Source organism: Leptopilina heterotoma, unplaced genomic scaffold, assembly GCF_015476425.1.
Source record: "Leptopilina heterotoma isolate Lh14 unplaced genomic scaffold, ASM1547642v1 Lhet_52, whole genome shotgun sequence".
NCBI lineage: Eukaryota > Metazoa > Arthropoda > Insecta > Hymenoptera > Figitidae > Leptopilina > Leptopilina heterotoma.
This window is the reverse complement of record NW_025111114.1, coordinates 4,615,847-4,630,955: the sequence shown is the minus strand read 5'-3', so window position 1 is coordinate 4,630,955 and position 15,109 is coordinate 4,615,847. Positions and strand designations below refer to the sequence as shown.

General features: G+C 26.5%; 1 protein-coding gene across 10 annotated transcripts in view; it reads left to right on the top strand.

Annotated features, from left to right (window-relative positions):
• Positions 1-15,109, top strand: part of LOC122508051 (protein PRRC2C-like) — a 45,817-nt gene that overhangs the window by 17,221 nt on the left and 13,487 nt on the right. For 6 of the 10 annotated variants that reach the window (XM_043621131.1, XM_043621132.1, XM_043621130.1 and 3 more), the window contains 5 exons: positions 335-1,018; positions 4,146-4,555; positions 7,712-9,265; positions 12,104-14,002; positions 14,648-14,842. In XM_043621131.1, the coding sequence (XP_043477066.1) occupies positions 335-1,018; positions 4,146-4,555; positions 7,712-9,265; positions 12,104-14,002; positions 14,648-14,842 (4,742 nt within the window). The remainder of the gene's footprint in view (positions 1-334; positions 1,019-4,145; positions 4,556-7,711; positions 9,266-12,103; positions 14,003-14,647; positions 14,843-15,109) is intronic. The other 4 variants (XM_043621126.1, XM_043621129.1, XM_043621136.1 and 1 more) reach the window with 4 other exon arrangements.

Genomic DNA, 15,109 nt, shown 5'->3' with positions numbered 1-15,109 from the left:
TTAAATTTAATTTAATTTAAAAAAAAACTGTTAGAAAAATTATGTTTTCTAAAAAATGAAAAATTTTCATTAAATTTCAAAAGATTTGAATTTGAAATTCTTGAAAATCTTAACTCCTATGGAAAAATAATAATGATAAAAAATGTTTATTTAAAAAAGAAGTTGTTGATGTTTAGAGTTAGAGTGAATCAGAATATTCTTTAGTTGCAGGGAAAAAGTGAAAATTTTGTTAGGGAAAATCAGGGAAAAATAAAGTTAAATTTTTGTGGCAACCCTTTTCTAAAATTTATAATTATTTTGTTATTTGACTAAAATATTCTATTTTCTTCTTCAGGTGTCGAAGAAGAGGAAATTTGGAATCAGCGTCGTCGCGAGCAAGGCGAAAAAGTCGCCTCAGCTGTTGAACGAGCCCGTCAAAGAAAAGAGGAGGAGGAGAAACGCTATCAGGAACAAACGAAGCAGGCTGCAGCGAAAAAATTGCAAAATTTAGAGCAAAAATTAAAGGAGAAACAAGCAAAGCAGAAGGACGATGAATTGTCATCATCTGAGTCAAAAGGTCTAATTTCCGTGCCTCCAGTGTCAATTCCAGTGCCCGAATGGGAGCGAGATAAGGAAAATCGCGAAAGGGAAAGTCAGGAACGTTCTCGTACATCCTCGGAGGGTAAAGAAGAGAAAAGAGATTCTCGTGAGCAGGTGTCAAGTGAGTTTCGTGAAAGAGCTTCATTTATGAGGCAAGTAGATACTCCTCGCGTTGAACGTGAACGCGATCGTGAACAACGTGAACGTGAACGTGACCGCGATCGTGATCAAAGGGAAATGCGTGAACGTGAACCGCCAGCGTTCTCTCGACATTTTCAGCACAATCTACCGCCACGTTTTCAAAAGCAACAAGCTGAAAGAAGTGGCACCGCGTACAATCGAGTTTCATCAAATGCCGAGCGCTCTGTCTCGCAACCTGTCACTTATTCACAGCAAATTGAGCCCAACAGATGGGTTCCAAATCATAGCAATTCATTGAGTAGGTTGCCTTTATCCTCTATAATTCTCGAATTAAATACCTCCTCCCCTATTGTTTCATTTACAGGGTTGCCACAGATCAGGGAAAAGTCAGGGAATCTGACGAACAATCGGATCAAAAGTTAGTCCAATACAATTTCGTATTTTAAAAGAGAAGATGACATTAAATTTTAAATTCCTTTCGGTAGAAGCGTAAGGAATTTAATTTTCTATATTTTGAACAATTTAAAGTTATCTTTGAATACAAATTAAACTTTTTTGTCAATAGTAAATTGAAGTAACATAACCTAAAATTTAACAAATGTTTCTTATTGACAAAATTGTAATTTTTATTCAAATGCAACTTTCAAACGTTTTAAATGTTCAAAATTAAATTCGTCGCATTTCCACCGAAACGAATTTCAAATTTAATTTGTTTTTTTCTTTTAAAATACGAAATTATGACTTTTGTTTTAATTGTACGTCAGATTCTTCCTTAAAAGTACTGCAAAAAATAATTTACTTTTAAAATTCATAACAAAATTCTGAATTTTTAGTAAAGACGACGCTCTTTGTTGCATTTGGTAGAAATTCTGAATTTTTGTACCTCAGAAACTTTTAGAAATTACCACGAATTCTAATACGAATTCAATTTCTTCTATAACTGACAATAAGATAGATATAGAACAATTTTAGTTAAAAACTCTTAAAAAATGATTAAATTTTGGAGAAATTACAAATAATTGCAATTTCTAGAAATAAATAATTGAATTTTGAAATTCAATTTTTGGAAAAATTTTAATTTCAATTCTGTTGAAATAAGTTAATTTTTTAAAATGATATTTAATTATTTCAAAAGTTTTAACCCAATTCTTCGAAAGAATTCAATTATCTTGGTAAATAAGAAAATTTTCCTCAGAAATTCAATTATTTTCAGGAATTTTAATGAAATTCTTTGAAAAATTCAATTATCTTGGTAAATAACAATATTTTTCTCAGCAATTCAATTATTTTCAGGAATTTTAATAAAATTCTTTACAAAATTCAATTATTTTCATAATTAGCAATATTCATGAAACGAATTCAATTATTTTCGAAAATATTAAAATTCTTCGCGAAAAATCAATTATTTTTAGAAATTTTTAATAAAATTCTTTAAAATATACAATTATTTTCATAATTAGCAATATTCACGAAACGAATTGAATTATTTTCGAAAATATTAAAATTCTTCGCGAAAAATCAATTATTTTTAGAAATTTTTAATAAAATTCTTTGAAATATTCAATTATTTTCAGGGATTTTAATAAAATTCTTTGCAAAATTCAATTATTTTCAGGAATTTTAATAAAATTCTTTGCGGAAATTCAATTATTTTCACAATTTAATGATTTTCAATATCTATTATTTTCATAAAATTTACCAAAAAGAGTTCAAATGTATAAAAATTTTTTTTTAAAAATTCTACACATTCAAGTGATTTTTATAAATACTAAAAATTTCACAGAAATTCAAATTATTTAAAATAGAATTTGCATAAAATTTTACGAAAAAAATAATTATTTAAAATTTTTTTACAAAATTGTTCCCAAGAATTTAATTATTTTCACAAATAATAAAATTTTTCACAGGAATTCAATTATTTATAAATATTTTATTAAAATTCTTCATAAGAATTTAATTACTTTTACAAATAATAACATTTTTCACTGGAATTCAATTATTTGTAAAAGTTTGATAAAATTCTTCACAAGAATTTAATATTATTTACATAAAAATAGTAAAAATCTTTTCAAGGATTAACTTTTTTTAAAAAATTTTGATATAATTTATCTAGCAGAATTTAATGATTATTTTCAACACTCTTAATTAAATTCATCTTAGAAGCAATTCCAAATTTTTTTTATAAATTTCCTTTAAATAAATCAATTATTTTCAAGAATTTTTGGAAAAGTTTTTGCGAGAATTTAATTATTTTTCCAAATATTAAAATTTTCCACTATAATCCAATTATTTATAAAATTTTTTATAAGATTCTTCGCAAGAATTCAATTTCTTTTAAAAATAAAATTTTTCACTAGAATTCAATTATTTGTAAAATGTTAATAAAATTCTTCCCAAAAATTAAATTATTTTCATAAATATTAAAATTTTACACAGTGATTCAATTATTTTCAATAAATAATAAATAAATTTTTAGGAATTCACTTATATGTAATACAATTTTAAATGATTTCCTCGAAAAATGCAATTATTCTTAAAAATTTAATCAAAATTGTTAAAAAGAATTCAATTTTAAGAAACGTTTAATTATTCAATAGATTATTTATTTTTTTATTTAAATAATTGAATTGGCCTACAATTTTCTGATCAAAATGCAATTAAAACTGAATTTCAGTTATAGTTTTAGATAATAATTAAATATATGAAGTATTATAGAACGAATTTTTAGAAATAATTGAATTTCGAAAAGGTTTCAAAAATAAAATCTTTGATAATTTGAATTTTTCATACTTTTATTTTCAAATATATATTTAATTGAAGAATTTCCGAATAATCTAAATTTCTGTAAAATTTAATTGTACAAATGGATTTGAAAATTGTCAAAGAACTTTGTCGAAAATTATTAAAAATACATAATTGATTTAAAGAAGAGTTTTAGTTGAAAATTCTAGAAAATAATAATTGAATTGAAAAGATATTTATTTAAAAATGAAGTTATTGATATTTTCGAATAATGTTACATTTAAAGAAATTCGCAAATGTATTAGAACATTTTTCGTGAGTATCTAATTATTTTAAGAGTGAATTTAGAATATTTTTTTGTAGTCAGGGAAAAAATCAAAATTCTCTCTCGAAATGAGGGAAAAGTCAGGCAAAAACAAAATTAAATTTTTGTGGCAACTCTGTTGAATTTTCTCTCTTTTTTCCGTCATTCATTTACTCATTCATTATTTATGATTGCTACATTTAATTTACTAATTTCGTTATTTATGATTGCTGTTATTAATTTTCTAACTCGTTATTTTTGATTGCTGTTTAATTTACTAATTCGTTATTTATTATTGTTTATTAATTTTTATATATTATACTATAATTGGTTGTTTATGATTGTTTATTAATTTACTTATTCGTTATTTATGATTTAGCAGATCCGATGAAAATGTCGCATACGATGCCACAGCCCCCACGTCGCAGTAAGGATTCAGATGTGAACAGTTCTTTGGAGGATGAGCGTCCACCTTCACGTGATCATCGTGGACCGCCAAATTCAAGAGACGATCGTTATCGTCACACATCTCATCGCTCTTATGACAATCGCAAAACTGGTGGTTATTACGACGATTACTCACGTGGCTATAAAGATTACGAATATGAGGAGAGACATTCACGCGATTCCTGGGAACGCGACAGACACTACGATGATAAAGATAACAGGGAATCGAGAGACGCGCGAGATCGTGAACCTAGAGACAGAGATAGTAGACACGGTGACAATCGCGATGTTCGCGATAGAGACGTTGTGAGAGACAAGAAAGATTATGATCCTCATATGAAGGTAAATGATTTTCAAAAAATATATTAATCTTCTACTTTATTTACAAGGTTGTCACAAATCAGGAATGTCAGGGAATTCAGGGAAAAGTCAAAGATTTTTATTAAAAGTATCTACATTAGAAATTTTAAAGAACTTAGTTTTTTGAAAAATTATAATAATTCAAATTCTTCTGAAATTAGTTAAATTTTTTAAAATATATATAATTAATTATTAAAAATAGTAGATTTATAGAAGAATTTTAGTTAAAAAAAAAGCAAAAAAAAGAATTGAATTTTGGAGAAGTTAGAAATAATTGCAGAAATTCAATTATGTTCAAAAATTACAAAAAGTTCTCGTCAAAATTTCAATTATTTTCAAAAGTAATACAATTTTCCTCCGAAATTCAATTAATTTCAAAAATTGTAATAAAATACTAGGCAAAATTTAAATTATTTCTCAAAAATTTTCCTCAACTCAATGATTTTCAATCTCTATTTTAATAAAATTTTACAAAAAAATTCAATTTAAAAAAAAAATTGTTGACAAACTTCTTCGCAAACATTTAATTATTTTCATAAATAATACAAATTTAACAGGAATTCAATTATTAACAAATTCTTTATAAATTTCTTCGCAATAATTCAATTATTTTCATAAATAATAAAAGTTTTTACAGGAATTCAATTATCTTGATAAATAACAAAATTCTTTATAAAAATTCAATTATTTTCAGGAATTTTAATAAAATTCTTTATAAAATTCAATTATTTTCATAAATACCAATATTCATTTAAAGAATTTAATTATTTTCAAAAATATTCAAATTCTTTGAGAAAAATTTAATTATTTTCAAAAATTTTTATGAATTCAATTATTTTCAATATCTTCTATTTTCATAAAATTTACCAAAAGAGTTCAATTACTTAAAAGTATTTTTTTTTATAAAATTCTGCGCAAGCATACAATTGATTTTTATAAATAATAAAAATTTCACAGGAATTCAATTATTTAAAATAGAATTTGTTTAAAATTTTTCGAAAAAAAATTAATTCTTTTAAAAAATTTTACAAAACACTTCGCAAGATTTCAATTATTTTCACAAATAGTAAAGTTTTTCACTGGAACTAAATTATTTATAAAAATTTAATAAAATTCTTCACAAGAATTAAATTATTTTCACAAATAATAAAATTTTTCACTGAAATTCAATTCAATTCAATTCAATTTTTTAAAAATTTCTTCCAACCAATTCAGTTATTTAAAAAAATTTTGACAAAATTTTTTACAAGATTTAGTTAATAAAATTGCAATTTTAATAAAAAATTTTCTATACAATTCAATTATTTTCAATACAATTCTTCTTAAGAATTCAATTATTTTCACAAATACATTTTTTTATGGGAATTTAATTATTTAAAAAAAATTTCCTTGAAAATTCAATTATTTAAAAAAATGTTAATAAAATGCTTTATAAATTTGAAAAATTATAATAAAATTGATCATAGAATACAATTATTTAAGAAATTTTAATAAAATTCTTTTCAATAATTCAATACTTGAAAATAATTATTTAATAAAATTCGTTGCAAGAATTCAATTATTTTCATAAATAACAAAACTTATCGCAGAATTTCAATTATTTTTTATATAATTTTAAAATAAAATGATAGAAAATTGCTTTTATTCTTAAAATTTTTTCAAAATTTGCGGAAAGAATTCAATTGTTTTTTAAAAATTTTGATAAAATTCTTCATAAAAATTAAATATTAAGAAATATTCAATTATTTAATAAATTATTTATTTTTTTATTAAAATAATTGAATTCTCGAAATGTTAGGAAAAAAAATTTTTTGTCAGGGAAATTTAGAAAATTGAGATTTTTTCAACTCATTTTAAAAAATTGCGACTTTTTCGACTTTTCTTACAAATATTGCAACAAAATATCATGTTTTTACTATTGAAAGTAACTCATTTCGATTTTTATAGAGCAAAAAATAACTATAAATAAATTTTTAAAAAATTATTTTTGAATCATTTTTCTATTTTAATTTTGAAAATATACAGTTAAAAAGATTTTGAATAATTGAAATTTTGTAAAATTTAATTGAAAATAATTATTTTCAAGTATTTTGTTAGAATTTTTGAAAATCAACTTTTGAAAAATTTTAATTGCAAATTTCTAAAATAATTGACTTATCAAAAGTTTTAATGAAAAACCTTTAAACGTAAATTTAAAAATAAAAATTAATGAAAATTAAACTTCTAATTTTTTTTTAAATTTAGTATTTTCAGTACTTTTAGAATTATTTCTAACATTTTTGAGAAAAAAATCATGTTCAAAATATTTTATTAAAATTCATCAAAAAATTAATTAGTTTTTTTAAATAATACAACAATTATTTTAAGAAATTCAATTATTTTCGAAAAATTACATTAAAATATTTTTAAAAATTGCTTAATTCTTAGAATTTTTTATCTTAATTTCTTTAAGATTTAATTATCTTCGAATAAAGCAAATAAAAATTTACTTTTTGGACTTATTAAAATTTCAGAGAAATCATGGTCATATTTACAATTAAAATTCTTTAAAAATTTGATTACTTTTTTGAAAATATTATACCTTAAAAAACTGAAGAAAAAACATGGACAGTTATAATTATTATAAAAAATTGAATTTTTGTATTTAAATAATTTAATTCTCGAAGAACTTTCGGAAAATTATTGAAAATTAATATAGATAATTGATTTAGAGATGAAGTTTAGTTGAAAATTATAGAAAATAATTGAATTCAGGAAGGGTTATTAGTTGTAATTTTTAGAAGTTATTAAATTTCATAAACTTTACTCATTTTCCGTAAATTTTCATATTTGCCTGTAAAAAAAATTTTGTCAGGGAAAATAATTGTAATGTCAGTAAATTGTTAGGGAAATGTCAGGGAAATTGATAAATTGAAACTTGTGACCACCCTGAATTATTAAAATTCATAAATTTTCCTCATTTTCAGTAAATTTTTACATTTTCCTGTAAAAAGAATTTTGTCGGGGAGAATAATTTTAATATCAGTAAATTGTCAGGGAAATTGATAAACGGAAACTTGTGACCACTCTGTAAATTTAAAACCTGATTTAATAAATATAATATTTAATTTATTCTTCATTATTATTATTTTATTTTAGGTTTCAAGTGCTGGGCAAGATTCCTTCGATGAGCGTGATAATCAACGTGAGAGAAGCGAGAGTGCCGAATGGCGCGATGATCGTCGTGATCTTCATGATGATCGGAATCTTCAAGATAGATCGTTTGAAAATCGACGTAATATTGCGAGAGACGATCGTTCAGAGAGAAGTGAAAGAAGTGAACGTAGCGAGAGTAGACCACAGAGACCAGATTCACGTGACAGTCGAACATCACGTGAATCAAGAACTTCATTGCGCGACGAAGATTTTTCAAAATCACGTGACAGTGGTTCATGGATTAATGATCTCTCTGATTATGAGGAGAAAAAATCTGATATTTTCCGTGAAGATATTAGAGAGCGTGATAGAAGACAACCACCAGGTCCAGTGACAAGGGAAAAACTCGAGGCTGATGAATTGAAATCGGAAAAACGTTGTCTAACACAATTGAAACGTGGCTCTTTGGAGCAGGAGAAGAAAATTGATTCACTGAAAGATTCATCGATTGAATCCTCATTGAAGAAGGAAACGGAAGTTTGGAATAGAAAATTAGAGCGCACTTCTGATAATAATCGAAGTAATGAGAGTTCAAAAGCGTGGGCCGACGCTGTTTCTCCGACATTCGAGAAGGAGGAGGAGAAACTCGAGCCTAAGGACGATAAGGTGATTACTGATTTGAAACAAAGTATGGAGAAATTAAGTGTTGATAAAAGGGACGATACTATTGAGGAGAGTAAGGATGATAGTAAAGATGATAAGCGGGATAAATCGTCGAGAAATCGAGCGAATAGTGGAAGTTCCAGAGGAGGCAGAGATTCTAGAGGAAGACAATGGGGTGGTTTTAATGTATATAATCAACGTTGGCGTGGTTCTGAAACTAGAGGCCGAAGGGGTGGTGGGAGAATTTCCGGAAGACCCGGATCTGCTAGAAGTGGATCTTATGGACATACGGACTCGGAAATTAGTGGAGACGAAGTTTCGAGCTCCGCGGAATTACCAAAGGAGGAGAGAAGGCCAAAGTCGCCGAAACCTTTTCAAAAAGGTGAGAAGGAAGATCGTAATCGTGAAATGTCGAGGCGTGATGATAAACGCAATGATTATTCACAAGTTCGAAATGACAAGCGACCTGGCTATGATGGAAGACCGACTCGCGAAGGTTTTGCACCGTCGGGTGAACCTTCACGACGAGGACGAGGTGGTTATAGAATGAGGGGAGCAACCACTGGCGGAAGAATGGAAGGCTATGGTCCACCGTCAAGCAAAAGTCCCTTTTCATCAGAAAGAAGTATCGACGACAAAAATGTTGGACAACAAAATCCAACTTCCACTACTCCCCTGTCTGAAATTGATCCCAACAATGTGAATAGTCTGGAATCAACGGACGACAAAACAATCGCTAAACAACAAGCCTTAACTGCTGGAATCACTGGAAGACATACAAAATCTCCAAATCAACAGACAGTAGTGAAGCAGGAGAATCATACGAATCCCCCGAGAAATCAAACCAGAAAGGACGAGACAAGACCCAAACGGAACCACAGTGGAAATCGAAAGGTGAGCGAACGTTCAGACATTTAACAGAGTTGCCGCAATTAAGGGGAATCAGGGAATTCAGCGAAAAGTTAGCAGGGCTGGAACTAGAACTTAGAAATTCAATTATTTTTAAAAGTAATAAAATTCTTCGCAGAAATTCAATTGTGATAAAAAATGTTTAAAAATTCTCGTCAAACTTTTAATTATCTTTAGAAATTAATAATTACATTCTTCTCCAAAATTCAATTATTTTCCAAAATTTTCCTCAATTCAATCATTTATAATATCTACTGTTGTTTGTTTTTTGTTTCCTAAATTTTTTAATAATTTTTCTTTTTAAATATTTTTTTCAATTTTAAAATTAATATATTAAAAAGCATTGAATTCTTGCAAAGAATGTTATTATTTATGAAAATAATTGAATTCTTGACAAGAAGTTTATTAAAAATTTTGGAAATCCTAATTCAATTCTTTTGAAGAATTTCTTTAAATTGTTTTAAATATGTAATGGAGTTTCTTTAATAATTTTAATTGAAAGTTTTGACAGTAATTGAATTTTATGAACAATTTCTTACAAGTTTTTAAAATAATCGTGTTTCATAATTGAAATTAAACGATTAAATTATTGAATTTTATTAAAATTTTTAGAAAATTATTAAATTCTTTTCAGAATTTTATAACAATTTTCTAAAATAATTTAATTTATTTAAGAAATTTTATTAAAATACATAAATTAATTTAATTCTTTCGAAAAATTTTATTAAAAATTTTTAAAAATTGAATTGTTTCGAAGGATTTTAAAAAATTTTACAAAATAATTGAATTCTTCTGAAAAATTTTATAACAGAAAAAAATTGAATTCTTTCGTTAAATTTTATTGAAAATAATGTAATTTTTGCAAAGATTTTACTATTTATAAATATAATCGAATTGTTTCGGAGGATTTTTAAAAATTTTTTTATGGAAATAAATTACACGAAATAAATTCAATTATTTTCAATCCAATTGTAATTGAATTCCTCGAAAGAATTTAGCTATTTTCCAAAATTTTAATAAAATTCTATGCAAAAATTAAATTATTTCAATACATTTTTAATGAAATTTCTCGAAAAAATTCAATTATTTTTAATCAATTTTAATAAAATTCTTGGAAAAAATCGAATTAGTTTTTTTAAATACATATTTAAAATCTTTCGACGAATTCAATTATTTTCAATAAAATTTTTCATGAAATTCAATTATTGTTTAAAACTTTATTAAACTATCAAAGAAAAAAATTATTTATTTGCAGAAATTTTGAAAATATTCTTCAGAAGAATTCAATTATTTTCAATTCTATTATTAATAACTTTTGAAAATATTTCAATTATTTTCATTAATAATAAATTTCTTGAGAAGAATTCAATAATTTCTTCATAAATAATAAAATTCTTCTCAGGAATTCAATTATTTTCGTTAATTTAAAAAAAATTCTTAATAGAATGCAATTATTTTGGAATATTTTTTGTAAAATTCTTTTGGAGAATTCAGTTCTTTATTAAAAATTGAAGTAAAATTGGTTTTAAAAAATCAATTATTTTCAAATCAATTTCAATTAAATTCCTCGAAAGGATTTAATTATATTATAATTATAAAAATTAAATTTTGAAGAATTTTAATTGCTAATTTTTAAAATAACTAAATTCTCAAAAAATTCAATAAAAAAAACTTTAAATAAAATTTTGCTCCAGAGAATTTTAATTGAGTTAAATAAAAAACATTTTATATAAAGAAAATTTTAATAAAATTCTTTGCAAGATTTGAATTATTTTCATAGATATTATAAAATTTCTGTAAAGAATTTAATTATTTTAAAAAATTGTTATAAAGTTTTTTATAAGTATTCTATTATTTTCAATACAATTTTAATTGAATTCCTTAAAAAATTTTACAAAATTTACATAAAATACTTGCAAACATTTAAATTATTTTCACAAATTTTTATAAAATTGTATGTAAATATTAAATTATTAAAAATTTTCAATTATAAATAGTTAAAAGATTACGTAAAGTAATGTAAAAATTAACTATAATAATAATTAATTTACAAACTTATCAAAATTTTCAAATTTGATATTTTATGAAATTGCCTCGCAAACAAGTGAATTTTAGAAATATTTTAGTTTTAGGTGAACATTTTTTTAAATAATTGAATTTTTATGGAACTTACTCGAAAAAGTATTAAAAATAATTGAGTTAGAGAAGAGTTTTAATTGAAAATTTTAGAAAATAATAATTAAATTGAGATCTTGAAATTAATTTTGTCAAAAGTTACAATAACAATTCTTATAAATTATTGAATTTCAAATGATTAAAAAATTTTTTAAAATCTAAATTCCTGGGAAAAAATAATAATACAGTCGAACTTGATGGAATGGATCTCTATTTAAAAATTTTTTTTGTACTCAAAAATGTCTAACAAGAATTATTTTCACTTAGTTCCAAAATATTGCAAAAAATAGTATAAAATTAAATTATAAAACAATTTTTTAAGGATTGTTTGCTGTAATAAAATTTAAAGGATGGAGTTGCATTTCGACAGGTTTCACTGTAATTAAATATTTATTTAGAAAGAACCGTTGATGTTCCGAATAAAATTAAAAATTTTAAATTAAAGATATTGAAAAGTAAATGTATTACAAACATTTTTTTGTGTTTCTAATTATTATTAGAGTGTACTAAAATGTTTTCTAGGGTCAGGGAAAAAAAGTTCTATCTGGAAGTCAGGGAAGAATAAAATTAAACTTTTGTGGCAACCCTGATTAATATTTTTTACCTTTTTCAAATTATCATAAATTAATAAAAAAAAATTTCTTGCAGACAAGGGACATGAACAGAGAAACACGATTCCGTGGCGGTGTTGTCGTTGGCACTGGTGGCAACAATATTTCAAAGCAGAATTCCTCTGACATTGGCAATGAAGATTGGGAAACAACTTCCGAAAACAGTGACGAACATATTGATGATAGAAAAGACGCCCGCAATAATCGTAAACCATTCAGCAGAGGTGGTGTTGGTGTTGGTGGTGGTGGTGGTCAGAATCAAGTTCTTGGTTCGCAATCACGTCGAAATGATCAGTTGGGCAATAATCGCGATCAACGTGGTGAAAAAAATCCAAAGTCTTCCAGCGGTGCCTCGTCACGTGCTCCGGGTGCTGAAAAACGAAATGTTCAAAATACAGCCTTCAACAATCAAAGAAATAATTCTGCAAATATTCCCCCATTGATGCAAAATGTACAAACACAAAACGGCCGACCAAGGAGTCAAGGCTCAGCGAATGCTCCACTATCCGTGAAAACAATGAATAAGGAAAGTACCGTGAATCGTGTCGATGAAATAAAACTCAACGATCCAAATCTAGTGAATCAAGCGCTAAACGACATAAACAAAAAATCAGTCGCCAAGGATAAGAAGAACGACAATGAATCCGATACAAATAATTATTCAACCGGCGGCGATGAAGTGAATAGTACAGAAGATAAAGTTGATTCCGATGGTTTTCAAGAGGTACGTTCCAAGAAAAATGTCAAAGATTCAAGACAAAAGGAGGATGTGAAAACGACGAGACGCGACAAGGATAAGGAACGTGAGCGCGAAAGATCGAAATCAAAATCAAACGGTCCACAGCAACCGACGCCTCAGCAAGTTCAAAAGATTCCAACTCTATTGGGTCAACCAATCTTACCGCCAGCGAATATGCCGCAAAAATCATTTGATCGCAATACAAGTCGTCAAAAATTGGCCCCACGCTTTCAAAAGCAACGTTTGGCCAAACAACAGCAACAACTCGGCAGCGACAGTGAAGGAAAGTCAAATAATTCCGGTAATTACATGAAGGACTCAAGCGGAGGACCAGCGCCACCGCCTTCGGTTAATGCCTGGGACAAACCATTCACAAGTCAATTGAGAGCAAATTCACCATCCGGAGTTTCAACCGACATTCAATTAATGTCAGGACTCGCCACTCAAGCCGATCACGTTCACGAAACAAATGAACAAACAACATCCGGCGGTAGTAGCCAACGTAATTCGCCAAATTGCGAGAAAACCGGAAAAATTGGCAAAGAGGAGAAAAATGTCACCGACACAAGTTCACCACCCGTTCAAACTTTAATTTTCGAAAATACCAATTATTCCAAAACAACGAAAACAAGTTCAGCTGATTTGGCCATGAAATCAAAATACTCAAATCACATGAAAACGCAATCGAGAATTGATAAACGGAGCGATATGGATGATGATGGTAATATTCAGCAGCAGCAACAGCAACAACAACAACAGGCCCTCTCCGCCGCATTCTCCACTAAACCTGGTGATATAATTAAAGAAAAGAATCAGGAACCAATTCAAATGCCTTTGTCTTTTAATAAAAGTGAGGATAATGCAGACATGAAGCTGGACTTTACGTTTGATTCGGATCTCTCGCAATTAACTGAGGACAAGAGCAAGAGTTTGGGAATGACAAGATCGATACATATGACCGGTGGTCAAAGTAGTTCGACAGCTGAATTAAATTTGAAAATTGCATCGGTTAAGAAAGTTTGGGAGAATGCGCCACCAATGCCAACTGTTGTTGAGCATGAGGACGGCAGTGTTGTCAGTAATGCCAACAGTTTTCCACAGGCATTCGAAAATAATGACGATGACAATTACAGCCACCAACAGTATAATCAGAATAATATGAAAAATGAAATTGCAACCTCAACGAATGTTTGCAAGGTGAGGGAAAAATTCTCTTGTTTTTTAATTCAAATTTAACTAATTTTTTGAGAATTAAAAATATTTGCGACGCGCTCTTAAAGATATTTGGAAGTTAAAAGATTTCTTTAGCCTTTTTTTTCTTTTTATTATTTTAAGAAAAAAAATAATAATTTTAATAAGGAAAAAATAAGATAAAAAGCTAAATTTAAATATAAAAGAAATGATGTTTTTAAAGAAAATACTATTTTTTTACAATTGTTTGAACTGGAACTTGTAAAGTAAAAATAAGAAACAACTTTAAAATACTGAACTAAAAAATATTAAACTTTAAAAATATTTGTATCTTTTTCAAAGTGCGTCACTTTTTAAAATATAAATCATTTTATTAAATTCCTTTAGCTTCGTAACAATATTAACATTCTTACACTGATCACAGTTTTTTTGCATTTGTTCCAAAATTGTGACGTCATAATGGTTCAAAGTTCCTTTAAATAGGAAAAAATTTTGATTTTGATTTTTTTTAAAGAAATGAGACTGTGATGAGTGTAGAAAAAAAATTGATTTAGTAGAAAAGTATTTTTGCGGATTGTAAAAAAAAATTGTAGTATAAAAATGTAACTGTGTCCCCTGAGGGAAAAATCTGACTCTTTGCCTGATGCGCAGCTGGTTCCCCCGCAGGTAAAGCCGCAACAACAAACTGCTGGCGGTAGTGTTGCGCAATCTGGTTCCTCTGTTCAAGGACCCAGTCCCATAGGACCCGGACAAAGTCCCATTGGACATCCTCCCGTGAGTCTTCAGGGACCACTCAGTCCACCGCCTTTCAATTCCACCGGGCAACCATCTCACATTAATTATCAGGTTAGTTCAAATTAATTTTATTATTTTAAATGATTATTTATATAAAATTATGCAATAAATATAAATAATTGTTTAAATAAATATAAAAAATTTAAATAAATTTAAATAGTTAATAAATCCTTTGAAATAATTAAATTATTTTTTTAAAATAGTAAAATCTTTGCAAAAATTAAAATATTATTCAATACAATCTCAATTAAATTCCTTCAAAGAATTTAAATTTTCATTGAAACAATTATATTATTTTTCAAAAATTTTAATGAAATT